Source organism: Pimephales promelas, chromosome 4 (genome assembly GCF_988280905.1).
Source record: "Pimephales promelas chromosome 4, fPimPro1.hap1.1, whole genome shotgun sequence".
In the NCBI taxonomy this organism is placed as follows: domain Eukaryota; kingdom Metazoa; phylum Chordata; class Actinopteri; order Cypriniformes; family Leuciscidae; genus Pimephales; species Pimephales promelas.
Genome location: NC_142772.1, coordinates 32,568,478 through 32,589,567, shown reverse-complemented (window position 1 = coordinate 32,589,567; position 21,090 = coordinate 32,568,478). Strand labels below are relative to the sequence as shown.

The 21,090-nt window shown below is 38.6% G+C and overlaps 3 protein-coding genes across 4 annotated transcripts; 1 reads left to right on the top strand and 2 right to left on the bottom strand.

Annotated features, from left to right (window-relative positions):
* Nucleotides 1-1,380: 1,380 nt before the first annotated feature.
* On the bottom strand, nucleotides 1,381-12,085 carry ssh1b (slingshot protein phosphatase 1b). The gene is made up of 15 exons (XM_039658864.2): nucleotides 11,548-12,085; nucleotides 9,896-9,933; nucleotides 9,712-9,812; nucleotides 9,334-9,398; nucleotides 9,123-9,244; nucleotides 8,967-9,035; nucleotides 8,100-8,165; nucleotides 7,734-7,928; nucleotides 7,470-7,563; nucleotides 7,253-7,381; nucleotides 6,856-6,902; nucleotides 6,598-6,744; nucleotides 6,301-6,501; nucleotides 5,271-5,898; nucleotides 1,381-5,087 (listed from the first exon to the last, which is right to left on the bottom strand). The coding sequence occupies exons 1-15, from the start codon at nucleotides 11,617-11,619 to the stop codon at nucleotides 4,155-4,157; spliced, it is 2,907 nt and encodes a 968-aa protein (XP_039514798.2). The 5' UTR covers nucleotides 11,620-12,085; the 3' UTR covers nucleotides 1,381-4,154.
* A 676-nt stretch (nucleotides 12,086-12,761) lies between these two features.
* svopb (SV2 related protein b) lies at nucleotides 12,762-15,960 on the bottom strand. Its single transcript, XM_089130701.1, is given in 15 exon segments — nucleotides 12,762-12,915; nucleotides 12,917-13,015; nucleotides 13,100-13,185; nucleotides 13,259-13,290; nucleotides 13,293-13,324; nucleotides 13,465-13,576; nucleotides 13,717-13,838; nucleotides 14,168-14,232; nucleotides 14,295-14,377; nucleotides 14,483-14,529; nucleotides 14,531-14,580; nucleotides 14,703-14,781; nucleotides 14,783-14,817; nucleotides 15,041-15,104; nucleotides 15,872-15,960. Coding segments are annotated over 15 exon segments (1,149 nt in total).
* Nucleotides 15,961-16,015: 55 nt separating this feature from the next.
* Nucleotides 16,016-21,088, top strand: LOC120469730 (uracil-DNA glycosylase). 2 transcript variants are annotated; one of them, XM_039658888.2, is made up of 7 exons: nucleotides 16,016-16,175; nucleotides 16,905-17,086; nucleotides 17,182-17,277; nucleotides 17,366-17,463; nucleotides 17,738-17,826; nucleotides 19,219-19,397; nucleotides 20,657-21,088. In XM_039658888.2, exons 2-7 carry the CDS (start codon nucleotides 16,937-16,939, stop codon nucleotides 20,795-20,797), a joined length of 753 nt encoding a protein of 250 aa, XP_039514822.2. In that variant the 5' UTR covers nucleotides 16,016-16,175; nucleotides 16,905-16,936; the 3' UTR covers nucleotides 20,798-21,088. The 2 variants fall into 2 exon arrangements, with proteins under 2 accessions (XP_039514822.2, XP_039514821.2); XM_039658887.2 differs by lacking the exon at nucleotides 16,016-16,175 and adding an exon at nucleotides 16,556-16,699.
* The last annotated feature ends 2 nt before the right edge of the window (nucleotides 21,089-21,090 follow it).

Below are 21,090 nucleotides of genomic sequence, written 5' to 3'. Positions count from 1 at the left end.
ACCAGCTACAATACAGGGCTTGCACAAATAAAATCGACCCATGTCGATTGTGCATTAAATGTAGTGAATGTGCCCACAACCCAGTGCCCACTAACACTACATCAGCGAGCGCCAGGAAGTCTTTTCCTAATGGAATTCATTGACACTTTCATAACGAATGTGAGTTAAAGCAAAAACACACATAAAACCAACGATGAGCCAGCTTCACAGACGGTTTCATCGCAAAACCTTCTCCCTTTCCGGCAAGAAGGAACGTTGTGTACACCACACACACACACACACACAGCCAGGGGTTCAAGCCTCAAAGAGATCACTCACTCCAAAACGCACATAAACAGACATTCCTTCATTGAAATCTGTAGCTTGACAAATTCTGAAAAAAAAAAAAATACGATATATTATCCAATGGAACACACACGACACGAGGACACCCCACACGCACAGCCTTCCCAGATAGCAAACTGACATTGAATCAACGTGGAAATATGACATCGAAACAACGTTGATCTGACATTGTTTTGCTCGTCGAATTAACGTTGAACCAACGTCAGACGCGTCATTCTTTCAAAACTAACGGAAAATCAACATAAAATCAACGCGTTGTTTCAACGTTATGAAAGCAAACCAATTTTCGATTTTATTTAGCTTTGAAGAATGCCGCGTCTGACGTTGGTTCAACGTTAATTCGATGAGCAAATCAACGTTGTTTCAATGTCATGAGAGACGTCGTTTCCACGTTGATTCAATGTCAGTTTGCTGTCTGGGTTGTTGGGTGTAGAGTTACAATCAAGCTATTTAAAGACATGAAGAAAATTTATTAAATGGATACTCAACCGTTTTTTCATATTAAACTATTTTTCCCTTAACTAAGACAAGTTGATACATACCTCTCTTGTCTCAGTGCGTGCACTAAATCGCTGTCTTGTGGCGAAACTTTGATAGCACTTAGCTTAGCTCAGTTCATTTATTAGGATTGATGTGACCAAACACCTCCACGTTTTCCCTATTTAAATGCAGTTACACGAGTAGTGTAACTCGACCAAGAATGGTGACAAAATGGAGCCTCCGCTATAGCCCCGCCCATAAAATCCTGAACTTAGCAATGATAAAACTGTGAAAAACTCCACAATATAGTACTTCACAGTTCACAGTCTTTGTAATATGTTGTAATACATTTCTAACATTTATATTGTGCCTTTACAGGGACTTTAAGGGAATAACATTGTTTATTATAAAAAAAAAAACTGTGGAGTATACCTTCAAGAAAAAATGCTTAAATATGTAATTTTGGTGATGAAAGACTGGTTGTCTTTGAGCTTTTAAGACACTTATTGGAATTGCTCACACACTATTCAAATGACAACTATCAGTAACTTTCCTTATTCAATAACTGTCTTTATTATCTATGCAAAACAATGAACAAGGCGACAAGGTTCAATGAATACAGAGACTAATTGTAGGCCTATTTTTAAATCATAAAAAGTCAGTTTCACATTTAAATTTATCTTTATAACTAGTTTTTTCCCCAAGATGACAGTTCTTCCCCAGACAAGTAATTCACAAATACGTTTACATTTATGTATGTCTGCCCAGATTGATTACAATACAGCAGAAATCACATGACTGGCAAATGCAAATGTTACATGACTTAACATAAGCAAAAGAAATACAGCTGACAACCTCACCGTGTTCATGTATTCCTAAGGAGAAAAATCCTCACCAATGATGCAGATACGTCTTTGGATCTAGACTGCTCTAGGCTGGTCTTGTGATGTCAAAATCACATTTGCCTAATTAAATAAGATTTCCCTCTGTGAGGCACTCAAAGGTCAGACAAAGCAGCACTTTTTCTACATTAATGTGTAATTTAATTTACTGTCATTTTTTAGAAAATGCCCTCATACTAAGAAGTTCATTATTATTATACATTTAAAAAAAATAATAATTATCAACATGTCTCTCTCTCCTTATGAGGAACTCAAGGCTGTAAATAAATGCAATACTGGTCCATTTCTGATGCAGACAATAAACAATTTATTTTTTTTCATAATTAACTGAACATTACATTATAAAACATAGTGCAACACAACTTAAAATGGTCAAAATTAAGTACAATATCTGATGTATGTTCCCAGTCTCTTTTAAGAGCCGTTAAGTTAGGGCTAAAGGCAATCTTACAGTTTCTCCAGTTGATTTTATTGTTAGCTTAGTGTGTTCAAACATGTCAAAACACGACAATAAATAAATGACTTTGGTCTCTTCTATTCAAATATGAAATGTAGTATCAAAATGAAAAGACAAACAAGCCCAAAAATAAGCCACAAATAAACGTTGCACTATAAAGACCGCAACCAGGTGAAGACAAAACCTCTGTGAAACAAGCGGTTTGTACCGAAGAACTGTTTGATTGCAAATGGCAACAGGTAAGGCACTTGCATGTCTGAAGAAATGAAATGTCTTGTACTCAGATCAGCAGCAGCTGGGAGGAGGTATGAGCCATGAGCGGAAAACAAAACTACAACTTTAGTCTTTTATGGGAGGCCATCCTTTTTGGCAATCGTAATAATTTTGATTTGCAGTAATGCCACCCGAAACCTATACAGTTTGAAATTGGAATGTCCTCATTAAAATACGGATGAAATGTGGACCATATGGGAAAAAAAAGCTTTCACTCAAAACTCACTTAAGGTGCTTTTCTCTCGCATCTGATTTCCGTTCTTCTAAATGAAAACTAGTTACTAAATAAAAATTATTCTCTTTAAATTCTTGCTTACACTTATTGCACAGGCCACTTTGCATATTTAAATTTTTTTCCACAAAAAAAGTGAGAAAAAAAGCTTAATAGACAACAAAGATAAATAACAGTTTAAATGACAATTATTAAATTACATATATATGAAAAAAAATAAGGTCAAGTTTAACCAATACTTACTAGTTATGCCAGTGAATTTATCAAACTTTGTGTTCTTTTACACATATCAGACACCATCATGGTAGTAAAGTCCCTATGGCCACAATATCATAAGATAATGCACTGTTCGTACCTGTGAATACTTAACGCACTTTACTGTTATTTTCAGATGCCATGATGTCATTTTGTATAGGAGACACTTTAAAAGGACCTTTTAAAGGACGATAGTGACACATTTGAACATCCTCTGATCAACTTGTATCAAACTGTATTGTACTAATGTGTTGCTGCTAAAGCCTTTTTGCACATCACAGGCTACAATTTGTACAATAAACAGCTTAAGCTAAATTACATAACAGGAGCTATGCCCTTGTAGCATATTTCAGATGTAGTTGATCTGATAAACACCAGCTGAGAAGCAAATTAGAGAATTGTAAGACGAATAGCCAACGACATTCATGTTGCATTCTTCTCTGGAAATAGACAATAATTATATGGCTTTGTTGATGTCATTTTTGCAAACGGCAACATTTAAGGATCAGTTCGGAATGACACAGTGACATTCACAAATTTCAGACTAAACTTTCAATTTTGACGACAATTTTTTCACAAAGGTTTGTGCTGCTTTTAAAGACAAAAGCTCAAGTGAACAACAAAGTTTAAAATATTCATTACTTTGGGCAAAATTTTGTATCTTGTTTTAATAAAGCCATCGCTAAAATGTTATCATGGTCATGCATCAGCATCTACATCTAATAAAATTTCTTACTCGTAAATAATCATCTCAATTGGCTTATCTGCAATAGCACATAAATTTGCTGGTGGTCAAACTGGGAGGCAAAATTTCGTCAATATTGTTGTTGGAAATAAAACCTACTAGTTGGCATTAAAATGGGCTATTTTTTATTTAACCAGGTCTTTATTATGCCACCTGTCGATGGGCCACACGTATAGTAAACCTATAATAGGTTGGGCTTCCTTTAGCAAGACAAAGAAATGCAATATCAACAAAGCCGTTAATGAATGTCCAAGCCAGAGCATGCTTTAATATATATCTTAGTTAAAGCAGACAGACACATGAAGAATGCAGTGCAGTTATGTAAAGGGCTGCTGGAAGGATGTCCAAGCCTGGCCTGATTGTTCTCATGAGGAGTCTTGCAGCTTCAGCCTCCACGGTTGCTTTCAATGGCTGTGGGACTGGAGCAGTCCCATTCACTGAGAAAGCAGTTCTGACATCGCTGAGTCAGCTTTTCAAACTCTGCAACAGAGTTGGAGTTAAAGAGAGCTTGGGAGAGCAAGAGGTTTCCCAGCAAAGTGAAGGCTCTTGCTCCTCATAGTCAATTGAGACTGTGGCAGAAAGCGTGAGGTCCTCTGTGGAAATGGCCAAGTCACCTAGCTTTGCCAGCGAATTAGACCTTTTAAGTTGGGAGGACACGGTCAGTCCGGCGAGCCGAACACGGGTCTCAATCTCTTGGGCTCTCTGGCGTACCAAGCCCGGCTGGCCTCTCCGAATTCTCTGAAGACTGTCGCTGCTGGAGCTGCGCGTCAGGGATGAGCCCGGTGCAAGTGTTCTCTGGAATTCACTGGAGCCAGGGGGCAAGTTGTGAAAGCTCCCCTCATCCACTTCCATGTCCTCCATGGCAGTGTCCTCTACACTCAAGTCCATCTGTTCTGACTGAGGACCGGACAGTTGCTCCAGTCTATGGTGCACCAGCTGTGTCTCCGGCTGGGCCCCCTGATTGAGCTCCGCCAAAGGCCTCTCACCACCCAGACTCAGCCTCAGGAGAGTGAGCTCGGTCACAGTACTGCTGAAGCTCCCCTCGTCCTCCCCCTCCATTTTGTCCTCAGTCTCCAAGGAAAAACGCAAATCCTGAGGAAGGTCTTCGCACCTTGGTTGCTTGAGGTAAGTGTCCGAGTTGGACCGACTGGAGCAATGGCAGTGCCCGCTGCTCAAGTGATGCCGAGAGGCAGGAGGAGGCACCTTTTTGTCGGAGGCGGGACTGAATTTGTGTCCTCCGGGGGCCTTGATGGAGAGACTGGGAAGGCCAGCATGACGTGGCAGGTTAAGGCGATGGGTGCGACGTTCGCAGCGGCGGCCGCTGGGCAGGCGCAGGCAGTCTCGGCACGACTGATATGAGGGCTTCACTTTGTAGGGGTTTCCAATGCTAGCACTGTCCTAAACCGATGAATACACACAGGCAGGGAGAATGCATGGTTAGGTTTTTTAAAGGTGTAAGAGTACGGGATGCTTTAGAGAAAGTAAAGCGTTTAGGATGGATTCACAGAAAATAGCTCTTTGAGCTATAAGCTTGCATACAAGCCAGGAGAGCTGCCGCTACAGCTAAGACGTCATACTCACGTCAAAGCCAGAAGGGCAGCTGCGTTTCCCGGCCAGCCTGTTGCTGTTGTTGGCGTTCTCGTTGTTAAAGCGGTTAGAGCTAGCCAGGCTCCCGTCTTCCCTCTGCGTCTCCTCACCACGAGCTAAGGCAGCCATCTCTGCCTCCTCCTTTTGTGCTTCCTCCTCATCCTCCTCCTCCACCGTGCTGAACTCCAGCCGCATGCGCATGTCCTCCAAGGGCTCCAGTCGGCCGCAGGTCTGGGCTGCCGTCCCCTCCCCAGGAAGGGCCAAGTGAGCCATGGGGAAACCCTCATCGTCCAACAACGCATCCCTCTCCACGTCCTCAATCTCAATAAAGACACGTTCCATGCCTAAAAGCGGAGGACCTCGAACTGGCGTGGAGGGTTCGCTGTCCAGAGCAGTGTCCGAGAGTCGCCGGAAGTAGTAGTTGTAATTCAGATGGTCTGTTGGCTCTTCTCCGCAGCAGGAGGAAGCACTTGCTCCTCCGTGGCCCCAAGCCATCTCCACCTGATCAGGGTGTAGTGACGAAATTTGTGGAGTCTGGTCATCACTGGCAGCTGAAGCCTGAAGGCCCTCCAGCGAATACTCATCACCATCTGGTTGCCAGAGTTTGTTGTGTCTCTGCTTGCTACAATGACAGAAAACAAAGGTAGCAGTCACCTCTTGACAGTGTGAAAAGAGAAAACACAACCAAAGAAATCTCACAAAACAAAAAAAGCTAAAGGTTTTGGTCCTTTTATTTCATGGTCACCAGTAACTGTGTAGGATGTTTGTGTCCCCACCAGGCTACTTAAACAAGTCTTTGTTGTTCAATCAGCTTTGACCAGAAAGACCAAGCTGGTTGACTGGCTTCACCAGCATGGAAATTCAGGCTGTTCTAAAGTTGGTCTTTTTCACATTATTCAATAATCAACAAACATACATACTAAAAAGTAAGATGCTCTGAATAAAATGTGTATGCTAAATTAATAAATATAAAAAATGATGATGTTAAAAAGAACATGTTTCTCATTATCTTGGCTTTTCCTACCTGGCATCTAAAATCCCCTCGTACTCAGCCAGTTGTTTCATAAAAGCTGGATTGGGTTGTGCTATATTCCTTTTCTGTTTAACAAAACTGTGTGCCTTTTCAAGTGACCATCCATACTCCTTCATAGCATAAGCAATGACAGTGGATGCAGAGCGACTCACTCCCATCTTGCAATGTACTAGGCATTTAGAGTTGTTTTTCCTATATGAAAGACACACAGGCATCCAAGTCATAAAAGGGTCCTTTATTGAGTGAAACATCACGACAATATCTTTTTAACCATGAAAAGTAACTCACTTGGCTCTAACTATGAAGTTGTAGGTTTCGTTCCAGTGCGCCAGCAGATCTGTAGTCTCATCATCATAAACACGGACGTTACAATAACAAAAGGTACCTGGGAAAAAGTTGTCAATCTCTCTTGTGACATTGAGGATATACCCCACCCTGCATAAAAATAAACCAAAGTTAGACTGTATACTGCAGATTTGTGTTAAATACACACATACTGTAATCTTTAACGACACACAGTAGGTCGATATATATATCAGCACTAACCCAGAGTCTTGAAGCTCCTCCAAGTTGGATGCGTTCCATTCTGAGCCCTGAAATTAATGACATGCACAACAACAATAGCTTTATTAGCTACTAGAGTCTTAAAGCTCCTGTCGATAACCATCATTTTGTTGTGCACTTAAGGGGTTCTTGTTTTCAGGGAATGCAAGTTGAGCGTGTGTTCAACAATTTTGATTTCAGTGTAAATATATGCCAATTAAATGAATACATTTCTAAATGATTGTTTAAAAACTAAGTAAAAATAAAATAAAAAGTTGCAATGCATCAGTGAATGCAGGCTGTCCCATCAGTAAACTAGCAGTATGTGCTTTTTAGGTAAGCAAAAATCTTAACCAAACAAGAACCAAGCATGGCAGAGAAATCTTGGAGGAAGCTTTACCAGGTACAGATGGTCAAATATGAGCGTAGCCTTGTCCATCTGCCCGAGGATAAGCAGCATCTCATTGTCAATAAACTCTTTATACTCCCTCAGGTTGCAACTCATATGTTGTTCCAGCTCATTTCGGATCTACGGAAGTGAAAGGATTCAATTTAATGCTCCTTCTATGGCTGAATCATTTATGTAAAGCATGGCATAAAACCCTAATTACATATACCTCCTTAGAAGTAATATTTTCCAGGTCCTGAAACATCATTATGTTTCGGAGTTTGGCTTTGATCATACATTCTGTTCTCTCTCTCTCTGTTGGCCTGTTTATGATATGACAAGCAATGTCAATATATGTGAATTAATAAAGATTTTAGTCCCATATAAGAGTATTCAATCTTATAATCAGTTTATCAATCTGTTGTTTTTGCATTTATGTAGCTTTGAAGATTCATCATAGAATTTTTATTTTATCCAATGTCATATTACTCACTGATCAGAAAACATGACTGGGGAGTCAGGCCGGGTGGTCTCTAGATCTGTCATGGCATTCCACTCATTGATACAGCTTTGCTCTGAAGAGATGCAGCTCTCATAATAGCCAACCCATGTAAGGGCCATCCCTCCAGGGAAATAGTTGTATCTACGGGACACCTCACATGCTTTGTGCAACATCTGGAGGGCAGACCTGCAATATACAATAAGTCAAATATAATAAATTCACAAAGTGTGTAAGAATAATAATAATAAAAAAAAACATGTTATAAACACACTACAAGAGGTTATGTAATAGTTTGTATATTTAACTTTGAAATCTCTTTCCAGCATAAAACAACAAATAAAAAACAAGCCAACGTACCACATGGCCTGGACTGACACTGGCTTAAAAACATGCAGTCTTCCTGCTGTGCTTACACTGAAACCTCTGGGAGAAGAGAAGAGAGGAGTTCAGGCATGCAAATTATGAGCAATGGCATCATTTGTGATTATATAGAATCCATAAGCAGGCAGCAAGAGGATTTTGCTTTCCCAGGTTGGTCAGTGGAACAATTTTACACCACAAATCAGTGGATATCTGCCAATATCCCCAGGTCTTTCTTTCTTTATTTTGAACAAAAAATAAAATAAAATATAAAAATACAATGAGTGTGTTCCAACATACCGAATGGAGAAACAATATCTATAGTGTTATAAACAATAATTGCAATATGCCTGAAAAGGAGCGGTATGAAGCAGAAGCATGCTATTTTTCCCACCCCTTGTACAACTCTAAATATCACATGCACCAAGACCATAAACATGTTATTTCAAACTGAACCTGTAGAGGTCATTCTTTGTACACATAACATATAGGGTGATTTTAATTTGGCCAAACATAAACAGGCTGACTAATGGCAAATTCAGATTATTTCAATGTGTATGGTATGTGTGAGCAATCAATTAAACAAAAAATTGGAAACTAAAAAAATTCTTCCATACTCCTGCAACTTAGGGGGTTAGGGGGACTTGGATCTGGATGAAGGCAGATGTGAATGCGAGCTTGTAGTGATGGGGTTTTATGAGGACAAAATTATTGAAGTCCAGCATTTGTCACCAGAGATACATTTTGATTAAAAATGACTAGCTTAAAAAAAAAAGATTACAAAAAATGAAGCATGCATGAATGATTCATTCACAATAAAATCAATAACATGCATTTTAACCTTTAGTGAACTGGGATACTTACCCATCTCCATCCAAGTGAATCTTGGTATCACTCCAAAGCGGAAGAGTCATCCCAATAGAGCAACTTTTACTGCAACAAACAAACCAATCGGTGTGGTTATGAATAATAATGCAGTGAATGCATAAAGGCTATCAGATAGCACAACCCGGTTCTTACCTGTCCTTATCTGTGAAATCCATCCCAAGCAGCATGTTTTCTTCCGTGTCTTGACACCCGTTTGTGTAGACAACCACCATGTAGCGCACATGGTCTGTCCATCCACTTTCTAACCTTACAACCTGTTGATAGAGACAGTGTACATTGGTGTACACACGTTAAGAGCAGAAGCCATTCCTACATTGCTCTAGATATAGTGTATGCCACTTACTAATTTAATTCTATCCTCAGAACGGAGGGTGTTTATCATTACTTGTAGGTGCTGTGGTAGATCACCTTAAACAACAACAACAAAACGATCAATAAAAAGAAAAAAAATCAGATAAGTAATAATCTTATGGGAAATAAACCACTATTTTCATCAAGTTGTTTCATCAAGGGAAATGTGTCACACATCCACTTTTACTGTTGTGGTTCAGGGCTATAACCATCATAGGCATTGAGGAAGGCAAGCCCCCCCTAAATTGGCCAATATTTTTCCATGCACTACATTATGCACTACTCTGTTTCTTGTTACAATGAAAAAAAAAAAAAACGTTTTAAAAGTTCAAGACATTGTTCTGTTACTTACAACCTTATTGTGGTTTACCTGCATTTTTATGATGGGTGGGTGTTCTGGGCCCTTGTGCACTGTTCCCTTGTTGTAAAAACAGAGCTGCCCCTTTTACCATGAAGAAACTTTCACTGAGGCTGAAATAGGCCACACATACATCCAAAATTAAGATTTATTATCATAGTTAAAAAATGATTACTCTAAATAAAATAGCACTGACCTTAGGTTTGCTTTTCGGTCATCATCACTGCCTAAATCCTGACAAATAAAACAGCAAAAGGGTAATTACAAAGGGCCCTGATAGAAAACATCCCATATGAAATTACTTTGCATTTATTATCAGCCAATTATGAAGAATGTCTCACACTCACATCGTGGTTTGCAGGCCCATACAAAGCTATTAAAAGCCTGACTGATACGATGGATACAGAAATGCAAGCCCTGAACTTAAGACTTTCAAAATAGTTTGCAGAAACGTTTTACGATCAAGTAAAACACAAGTAAAGAAAAACACAAACACTTGTGATAGACACAATCAAAACTGCAAGCCTAATGATGATGATGAGCATTACTGTAGGCTTTTGCTATAGTAAGCTAGTTCATTAGTGGGCTGTCTCTAAGAAGCTGCATAGCAAAATCTGGGGGGAGACATGACAATATTCTGGGACTCATGATTGGTCACCAGGCAGAGTATCTATTCAATGACATCATTGCAGTGAGTGTACTGGGAGTACTGAGAGGAAGACTCGGTTCTTTCAAACAGTTCGTTTCAAATAACCAATTCAAAAAACGATTCGGCTATTCTATTAAGTCATGGTGTAATTGCGTTAATTATTACGTTTTTATGCAATAGTTCAGGGAAGTGGGAACCATTATTTAGCCAACAGAGTCATTTAGAACCGAATATATTTTGCATTCACATTGAAATTTCTTGGCTGAAAATGCGTTTGAAAGAATTATTATCTATTAAAGGCCACTCCATATGTGCTGATAATAAAACCCACACAAAGTCGTTAACATTCTAGTATGTTTTATTTCTAAGATTTCTACTATTCGGTAAATAAAGTAATATAATTTTGCGCTATATTATTCAAAGTCAAAATGCAGTATGTATTAGATTACTATTCATGAATCGCATATGCCCGAATAGAGATCTAAAATAAATTCAATGAGCCGTCGGTTGACTCGAACAATTCAGACCGATTCAGTGCGTTTCGAATTTGTTCAGTCTGATTCGTGAATGAATCGTTCAGGCAGGAAAGGATTCGACTCAATGAACAATTTGTTCACAAACGAAACGAGGCAAACGCTCAATTGGTAGTCCAGAAGGCGATCAAATAATAAGAAAGTGTTCTAAAGTATATTTGTGGTATGGCTGAATCGACCTATTACGTTAAACAAGTCAAGTTTATTACTGTAATCCGCAACACAAATTAGATTACATTATTGAATGTAACACCAAGCCGCCTACGGCCACTAAAGGAAAATAACTAGACTACCAGAAAAATGAACCAACTGCACCGTTTTTGTTTATTTTGTTTTTACCATTTCAACAATATATAAACAAAATCAGCATTGACATGCTTTATTTTGTTTGGGCAAGTCAAGTTAATCCCCATCATCAAGCCACGCGCCCGCGCTCTGATACACTGCCTGAGAACACCTCCTCCACGCTATGTCAAAACTTCACCATGCGCTTATCACCTACACAGCAGGTTGAACTCGGTGACTTCTTGTAGTATCACATTTACACATCGTTAGAAAGGAAAACTGATCCCAGAGCAAAAATGCCCGGCGAACATTAGCTGTTTAGGCGCTATTTACACATGCATCCCCGGTATTTCGTCCGCCGGTCAGCCTCCACTCACTCACCTCCCCCGCGTTGGTGCTGGCTGAGGATGCCGCGCTGGGTGTAGGGGAGCGCTGCAGAGTCACCAGAGCCATGGCTGAGATGCAAAGCCTTCAGCGAAACCTCACAGGCGCTCCGGTCCGAAGAGGACACGCCGAGATGTCCTGCTCTGATTGTGCGCCCGCCAGTGACGGGGTTAATGCATTCAGAGGCTCATTAAATCTATTTAGCGGAGCGATACACCCATCATCATCGGCTTTGTCATCCACCTCGACGATTCTGCAAATTCTCATTCACGCCAACGATGCTAATAAACAACGGTCTGTGCTCTATCTTCGCGGCTGGACCGTTGATTTAGTGACAAGACATAATGGACCTTGTTTCGGTACCGCCGTCCGTGGTTGGTGTAGTTCTGTGATCGTCTGTGTTAGATATGGGCTTCTGGGCCAACCGCGTGAAGGTGACTTGCACTTCTCCCTGACAACAGTGCATCCTATGCAGACTCATCACCCAATCATCCACATACTACCAGAACCCTCATGATGTAGACTATCTCAAAGCTAACGTAATGCTTGGTCGCTAGATTTTTCCTTCCTCCCTATGACGAAGAGAAAGGTGTATGGTTCAGCAACCAAAACTGAAGCTGTGTGTTTTTTAATGCACATTCAACATCTGGTTATGATAGAAAAAAATAAAAATAAATAAATAAAAGCTCTCCACTGAAATGTTGTCCTGATGTTTAAGCAGATAGGCTATACACATTTAAATTTATTTTCAATTAATTTTGGGCGGGCTTATTCTAGCAACTCCAGCTAGTTTTCTAATCCTAGAAAAATCACCAAAAAATATTGATGACTCATTTGTTCAATCAAATTCTCTTTAGAACAAGAATATCCCTCCCCCCTGGTTAATGGCTGTCACAATTGAAGTCTATTTGTGTATAGAAACTAAAAAAATAAATAAATATTGCGGAAATGTCAAAGACATGACAAACCAATATTAATACGATCCACCTTTATGCTAAAAGTAGACAGTAGGTGTGCATTAGGGTCTATTGGAAAAATATCAAAGCACAGAAATCTACACTTATCACACCATTTCATTGGATCTTTTAGTTACACAAGTATTGGCATCAAAAACATGTACCAAAAGAAAAAAGCTGAGAAACACAGGTTCTCTGATGAATTTTTCAGTGCATATAGATGCACTTAACATTCAGTATACCAGCATGGCCTGATTATACATGTTTTTCTTTACTACTCTTCCTGACGTCAAACGGTTTCAGCTTTCCATGAGCTGGAGACGTGTTGCTGAAAGTCTTGGCTGTCTCAGAACAATGTGGCCTTATGTGTTTTTCTTCCATGGTGTTTTGAATTGACTCCTGTACTCCACCCGGGTTGTTTCCATTGTTTCCAGGATGCTACTGTGCCCAGCAAGCAACATATTAAATACGCAGAGAGAGTCAGGTAAACTGATGTTTTCAGAAGTACCAAAGGGGGGAACAGAAACAAACATGCATCAATACATGTTCAATAAACTTTTATTCTTCTAGGAATTTTGTATGAATGCTCTACCTGAGCAATAAATGGAGTGACGAGAGCTCCAATACGAGCCATCCCACTGCTTGTACCGATACCAGCCCTGGTTGCGGTGGGGAAAACCTGAAATGGCTGAATGAAAATTCTACTGGGATTGACTATAAGCACAATAAGCCGCTTTGCAATTAAGCTTTACCTCAGGTGTATAAACACACGCAACCTGCCAGCTGTTATTCAGGCTCGAGCAATGAAAATAAAGACTGTAAAAAAGTGTCCTGGAAATAGTAAAGGAAAAACATGTCATTTACAGTTTCTTGAAAAATATTTAGGCTATTTTTTATTTTTATTTTAAATACAAAGATTATTTGGAATACTTTTCAGTGTCTGTACAGCTTTTTTGATGATTTGACGAATGTATCTATGCAGGCGTACAGTGGCAGGATACACAGAGAGAATGCTAAAAAGAAAAGTGCCCAGCCTATTCGATCAATCATCCACACGGAGATCAGAATACATATTCTAACATCAAGACATAAATCACACAGTTTTCTATTAGTTGTATGTGGCTTGTATAACAATGTTTGCATTTAGGTTGATTAGGCTAACTAAAAAACAACACTTGACAGGGAAGAATGACATGTGGTGCCACGTCACCTGGGAATTCTGCAAAGGTGGTCCACAGAAGGTCCTTATAATCATGAAAAGTCATGAAAAGATATTTGTACTTCAAATTGCACTGAGGTCCCATACTTGAGTTGTCAGTGACTGGAATTAGACTGACATTCACAATACACACATAATTAAATGTGCCCCCAGTAAAGACAGTAAAGACGTTTATGATTTTTCTATTCAGGAATCCTGAAAAAATGCATCATAGTTTCCACAAAAATATTAAGCAGCACAACTGTTTTCAACATTGATGATAATAGGAAAAGTTTTTTTTTTTTTGAGCACTATATCAGCATTTTACTGGAGCTCTTTGGCATCTTATATTAAACATATTAGAAAAAATATGGTCACAATTTTACTGTATTTACTGCATTTATGCATCCTAGATGAGCATACAAGACTTCTTTAAAAAACAAAATAATTAGTACGTAACCACTCACCAGTAGATTCTGCGAACAGCTCAGTGGTTAGCAGCACAAGACCATAATATACAAAACAAAAGGTACGTTTTTTGAAGTTTTACTGTATGTGGAAGGATTTAGCATTTTTTAACAATACGTGTACCAGATAAACCAGATCAAAAGTGTCGTCTTGCGTTATTCTGGAATAAAAAGATCTCTAATTCTCCCACGATCAGTCTAGAACACTATAACACACTCACAATTTTGCTACTGTAATTTACAACATAAATATCCTAAATGAGACATTCCACAATGTAGAGAAAAGATGTAGGACTGGCAGCTCCATATACCTGTGTGTCTTCCTGTAGGCATAAAGCTCCCATTGGACGCTGCTACTTGTGTTCAGGGCCTTGTTCTCGCTGCCTCTCAGTACATCAAATAGCTCTCTCTGGTAATGACTATATGACATATGCACACAATCAGCATTCAAAGTGTAGAATTAATACATTATCTAATTTCAGGCACCTGTACATGAGCCTTGTGTCAAGTAACAGTTTAAAACATTGTTACAGCCATACATACACAGCAGGAGGCAGCAAAGATAACAAGAGGAAAAGTGGAGAAAGCTAGTAGCCATTTCCAGCCTAATGGGCATGATCATCATAGCCAATAACACTTCAAACACCTATCATGAAAGCAGATTAATTCATGTTTTTAATTATCAAGATCATAAGAACATACTTTGGTAATTCTCATTATGAGAGAAAAAAAATATTACTGTATATTTAATAATAACCTACAAAACATTGCCTCAGTTACAACATTAACCATCTAACTGAGAGCAGTTAAATTTACAATAATTTCATACTAAAAAATGCAATAGTTGAATAAAAAGTGGTCTTAATTACCCCTAACAGGATTATGGACATCCCTCTAGTTTTCATTGGGAGGAATTCAGTATATAATGTTGCACTGTAAGGAAATGATTTTTTTTTTAAATAATAGATACAATTATAAAATTACATTTAGGACATGAAGTATTATTAAAAACGTAAAAGTATATATAAACCTGGCAAAAAAGAAATGTCCCTTTTTTCTGCATACTGTAGTAGGCTATTTTAAAGACAATTATGTACACTCCGAAAAAAGCCTGAAAGGGTTTAAAGTTTAAACAAAGTTTTCTATTATGTAAATGATTTTCAAACCTTCTATTCATCAAAGAATTCTGAAAAAAATGTATCAAGGCTTCCCCAAAAATATTAAGCAGCACAACTTTTTTCAACATTGATAATAATGAAATGTTTCTCGAGCAACAAATCAGCATATTACGATTTCTAAAAGATCATGTGACACTGAAGATTGAAGAAATGGCTGCTTAAAATTCAGTTTTGCCTTTACAGGAATAAATTGTATAATATTTCAATATTACTCCTTTTTACTGTATTTTTTTTTATCAAATCAAAAAAAGACTTTTGAATTTTATTTAAAAAATATACACATAAACAACACAACAATTATTCTAGATCAATAGATATATATGCTATAAAAATATTACTTACATCAGTTTACCATAAGTTAGCTAACATCGTTAGTGAAGAGTTGGTCACGTATGCAATTAACGTATTACCTTCCAATAATCATTTAGGCTACTAGACCTGGCTAGTGGCTACATAACATATAACTACAGACTAGATTTAATGTGTTAAAAGTGAAAAAATTCAGTAATTTCATTAATTTACCAGCGAGCGTACTTAGGAAGCACTGAAATTGAATGGGGTTCAATGCTGGAACTATTAGTGGTTGGAACTATTGGCGGCTCCACGACCATTATAGTCCACGACACGCGTTACTTCCGCATTCCTAAGTTCCTATGGCGGTCTATGGGAGTGTCGAAACTCTCTCCTCAATGTCTTTGGCTCTGGGCATTCGTAAAGCACGCCTCAAATACGAGAAAGTTAACGTGGTGCCTTCCGAGACCCTGACGAAACCAGGATAGTCAAACACATACTGTTACACAGTATGGTGTTCCTAATAATCCTTTAGGTGAGTGTATATTCCTGTAATGACCCTACATTAGTTAATTTAATACATAAATTAAAAACAGGCAGCCTTGACATAATTAAAGTAGGCCTGATACTCGAAATATTTAGCATATGGGAGCATATGTCTTGTACAACGGGAGACCTTCAAGTCAAAAAGGTTGAAGAGTCAGTGGTAAAGTAAAAAAAAAAAAAAAAAAAAAAAAAGAGTACCAAGAGAGATCTCACTTTTGGTTAAAAATGTTCATTTTTTAAAAATAAATCAAACAGGTAATATCACTAGGAATGTCATTTAATTACATTTAAACACAACATGTCCAAGATCATGTGACCTGTCATGTCTATTTTCAGCTAACAGTAACTGTCATGGTTTAGGAAACACGGTTTAGGTTTGAAGTTTCGCTTTCAGTTTTGCAAATGGCAGAGAGAACATGAATTTGCATGACATGGCAGCATAACAGTGATGCAGCAGTATTTAAAAAACGGCAACAGTGCACTGCATACATCTTACTTTTGGCATGTCAAAAGGTAGGTTATGTTTCTGAGAAAGTCCAACAAGCTCTGTATTTAAATTACTGAGTCAGGTAGGCCTAATTAGTGTAAAAAAATATGTATTACTTTTATAGATTTCCTAGGTCTTCATTTTGGCAGACCATATCTACAGTCCTTTCATAAAGAGTGCTATACTGAGTATGTGCTACTCCTGTTGTGTTTTCCCCTGTGAATGATACAGCATCCTGCAGAAAGCAAGTTAGTGGTGAGAACATGCAGCTGAGTGAGGAGCAGCTGCATCAGATAGAGCAAAACAGACGCGCCGCACTGGAACGACTGGCCAGACGAAATGTACCTGTACCTGTTGGTGAAAGCTGGCGAAGACAAATTGGGACTGAATTTGCAAAACCTTATTTTACGAAAGTAAGTGATCCGATCCGCAGTGTGAGACATTGTCAAAATTACAGTAAGAAGAGAAAGTAAAAAAAGACTTGTTCCTGTTTTGTTCTTTTTTCCAGCTAATGTCTTTTGTTACAATGGAGAGGAAATGCTTTACTGTCTATCCCAGCCCTGAGCAGGTGTTTTACTGGACAACTTTGTCTGCAATTGAAGATGTAAGTTCCTTAATATATGGAAAGGGAGAAGTATAAAAGATAAGTGTTTTATAGTGAAATTTCAATATGGTTGTGTTTGTGTTGACAGGTAAAAGTGGTAATTCTTGGGCAAGATCCCTATCACCATCCAGGTCAAGCTCATGGTTTGGGCTTCAGTGTGCTCAGGCCTAAACCTCCTCCTCCAAGGTACAACATTGTACTGAACTGTGAAAATACCCAAAATTAAATCTTAGGCAATTCATACAGAGTGTGTTTTTGTATTGTGTTTCATGAGTGATATGCTGAAAAAGAGGCAAGACACGCGAATATCAAACACGTCTGTCTTTATTATTAAAAACAAACAATAGAAAAGTAGCACAGTGGAATGGAATAATGTGTTCTGCGAGGACAGCCTCTTGCTGTAAATCTGTAATGAGAATTCTGTATTTTCAAATATGTTGACTTGCTTCACTTATTGCAGTTTAGAAAACATATTTAAGGAGCTGACTGAAGATATTATTGGTTTCCAGCACCCAGGTCATGGAGATCTCACAGAATGGGCTAAACAGGGTAGGTGATCAACATACACTCCTCCTGTTCAAAAGTTTGGGAGATTTTTGGGAGAAATTTTTTTATTTTTTTTTAAAGTCTTGATACTTTTATTCAGCAGAGATGCATTAAAGCTGCAGTCCGTACCTTTTGGTGCTCTAGTGGTTAATAAACAGAACTGCGTGTCTTGCAGAAGAACATTGTAGTCGGAGTTACTTCTATCTGTTTATGTCTATGACAAGTCATGCAAGTATTACTCCGCAAAGAAAATGGATTCATGATGTAATCATGAAGCAAGTTATGACCTGCAGCTTTAAATTGATCAAAAATTACATCAATGGCATAACATTTTACATAATGTTATAATGTTTAAAAAATTAATGTTGGGGAATGTAAGGTTTGAATATAGGTAGGTGAATGCTCATCCACTAGGGGGCTCCGGTAAGAAGCGTGACAAGAAATAGGGTACTCTTTAGGTTGACACAAGGTATTGAATGTGTTTTTTCTAGAATAAACAGAATACAAAGACACATCAGTGTATGTCTAACAACTTTAAGTTACACAAACATAAACAGAACTCACTATTGACACGATATTTATATATATATATATAAACCAAAGTAACAAAGGATTACAGCTGCAACCATATACATGTGAATCACTGTATATAACTCTCACATTATGATGCTGTGCACAATTCCAACTGGCTTTATGCACAGCTGCACTACTTCCTGAACTTCAGGCAGCTCCTTGTTTCCTGTCTGCCATTATTGGCCAAATTGATTAATTCAGGTGTGTCTGATTATTGTTGCCATGACTACTGAGGTCAGGTACACCTGAATTAATCAATGTGGCCAATAATGGCAGACAGGAAACAAGGAGCTGGCTGAAGTTCAGGAAGTAGTGCAGCTGGGCATAAAGCTCACTGGGTATGAATAAATAAACTTACATTCAATCACACACCCCTGAGGAAATACCAGAGCAAACGGCTGCTGAAAGTGAAAGTAAACGCAGGAATAATAAAAGGACTTCTTGTATACTCTTATAGAGGGAATTTAGAACAGTTACAACTGTTTTTAACATCGATATTAAGAAGAAATATTTCTTGAGCACCAAATCACCATATTAGAATAATTTTTGAAGCATCACATGCCACTGAAGACTGTGGCTTCTTAAAAAGTAAGTCTTGCCATCTCATTTTAAAATATATTATTATTTTTTTTTTTTCCGTATTTTTGATTTTATAAATGCAGCCTGGGTGAGTATAACAGCCTTCTTTCAACAACATTTAAAATTCTTACTGATCTCAAACTTTTGAACAGTTGTGAATGAGCCTGTTACAAGTTATAGCATCATTTGTAAAGAATGCTAGACCTAACTGATTTGTTAAATTCATTGTAAATCCATTGTCAGGTGTTCTGCTGCTGAATTCAGTGTTGACAGTGAGGGCTCAACAACCCTGCTCTCATGAGGGTCAAGGCTGGGAGCTCTTCACAGATGCTGTGGTCCTGTGGCTCAGCAGGAACCTCAATGGCCTGGTCTTTCTGCTTTGGGGCTTGCATGCTCAGAGAAAGGGCAGAGTGATTGACAGAGTAAGTTTTTTTTTTTACTTCTTAAAGATGCTGAATGCTTAAGGGTCACTCCACCCCTGGAAAGATGAATGTGTATTTAAAATGAGTTATTTATGTAGAAGAAATGTGAAATTATTTTTGAATTTGGAGCTCTAGACTGAGAAAAGCCAGAAAATGTATTTTTGACTTATGTGGATGAAAGACAACAATTCCCAGAATGCACTTGCTTCTCTGCCCTAGAAGAATGACTGCATGACCTGCCATGCATGACAAGGCAGTAGGTAAACAACAGTCTAAGCAACTAATGATTCTCCGTGATGAGTCTGCCCGAAAATGTGTTTCGAGATCACCCAAAATGTCCGGGATTCAGCTTTTGCGTTCTATAGTCGTCATCCATCATGTTTACTGTGGCGAGCAGGACGAGGCTAGGGCCATGTGGAGAACGACGCGAGGCCGATGGCGTGATTTACGATGAGCGACACCTGTGAGACGTAAGTTATCGGTCTCGTATCTCACATGGAGGAGCGGAAATTTTCTTAGCAATGTTAAAACGCACATCAACCGATCACTTTTTTAGCGTACATGTAAACACTACATTCAGATTCACCAATCAGAATGAATTTAGTTAGATTGAAACAAAAGCTGTGCATGTAAACAATGAAGCTTCCAAAAAAGATGGCTGACATTATGTATAATCCCAATCCTCCATAATGCATCCATCTGGGTATTCAGTACCTTCCTCCATATTTTCAGAAAGTTTCTGCCAGTGAAATCAACGCACTGGCACTGATCTGTGATTGGTCTGTTAGCGCGTTAGGCCCAACCCCCTATGGGTGGGTTTGAAAGGGTGGGATCTAGTGCTTGTAGTCTTTACAGAAATCCCCCCCTCTTACACACAATGACGTAAAATGACGATTTGTGCATCATTGTAGGAGGAAGTTGAAAAGGTAAGTAGCAGATTTCTCTCGTCTCAGGGGAAAATGAGAGAGTGTTGCACGACCATTCAATAGTATAACTGTGTTTCCAACAATGGAAAGCTTAATGCAAATGGGTGGAGTGTCCCTTTACTGTTATACTTGCCATGGTGCAGTTGTGGTTAGGCTTGGGTATCGAGAATCGAGTATCGTTTGGAACCGGGGCTAACTTTTCGTTTTTCCCGGAATCGTTCAAAAGTTAAATTTGCAGGTATACAGTGGCACTGGTCACTGAAAACTGGACCTTTAAAAATTACAAGGCAGTAGTTTAAAGGAATATCTGACTGGCTGTTTTTCCCCCCACAGAAAAGCCATCATGTCCTTGAGACTTCACATCCATCACCATACTCGGCACATTTCGGCTTCTTTGGATGTAGGCACTTTTCTAAAACTAACTTGCTACTTAAAGCAAAAGGAAAGAGTCCGATTGATTGGACAGCTCTCTGAAATAATATTGCGCTATTTATTCTTTAAAAAAAATGTTTTGTATAACAGAGGGGCTGTGGACATCCATTATTCTACATTACAGTTAAATGTGTTGCATTTTATGCTGCAGTTTTGTTGCAAATGGGTCACAACTCCCTGTAGTGAAGTTGACCTTGTAATCACCATGCCAGTTGTTATAAAGGAAATAAAAAATAATTTGGACAATAAATTAATAATGAATGTAGTCATTCATTACATAGTCATATTAGCCAAAAGGAGTGTTATTTTTAATGGACTGAACACATATTTCAGCT

Coding starts and splice junctions, on each gene's coding strand:
- LOC120469730 (XM_039658887.2), top strand. Junction 17,464..17,737: donor CCTAAACCTCCTCCTCCAAG/GTACAACATTGT, acceptor CACTTATTGCAG/TTTAGAAAACATATTTAAGG. Junction 19,398..20,656: donor AGGGCAGAGTGATTGACAGA/GTAAGTTTTTTT, acceptor TTCCCCCCACAG/AAAAGCCATCATGTCCTTGA.
- ssh1b (XM_039658864.2), bottom strand. CDS start 11,619: ATGGCTCTGGTGACTCTGCAGCGCTCCCCTACACCCAGCGCGGCATCC. Junction 9,399..9,711: donor CACCCATCATAAAAATGCAG/GTAAACCACAAT, acceptor TTGTTGTTTAAG/GTGATCTACCACAGCACCTA. Junction 9,036..9,122: donor GATTTCACAGATAAGGACAG/GTAAGAACCGGG, acceptor TGTTTGTTGCAG/TAAAAGTTGCTCTATTGGGA.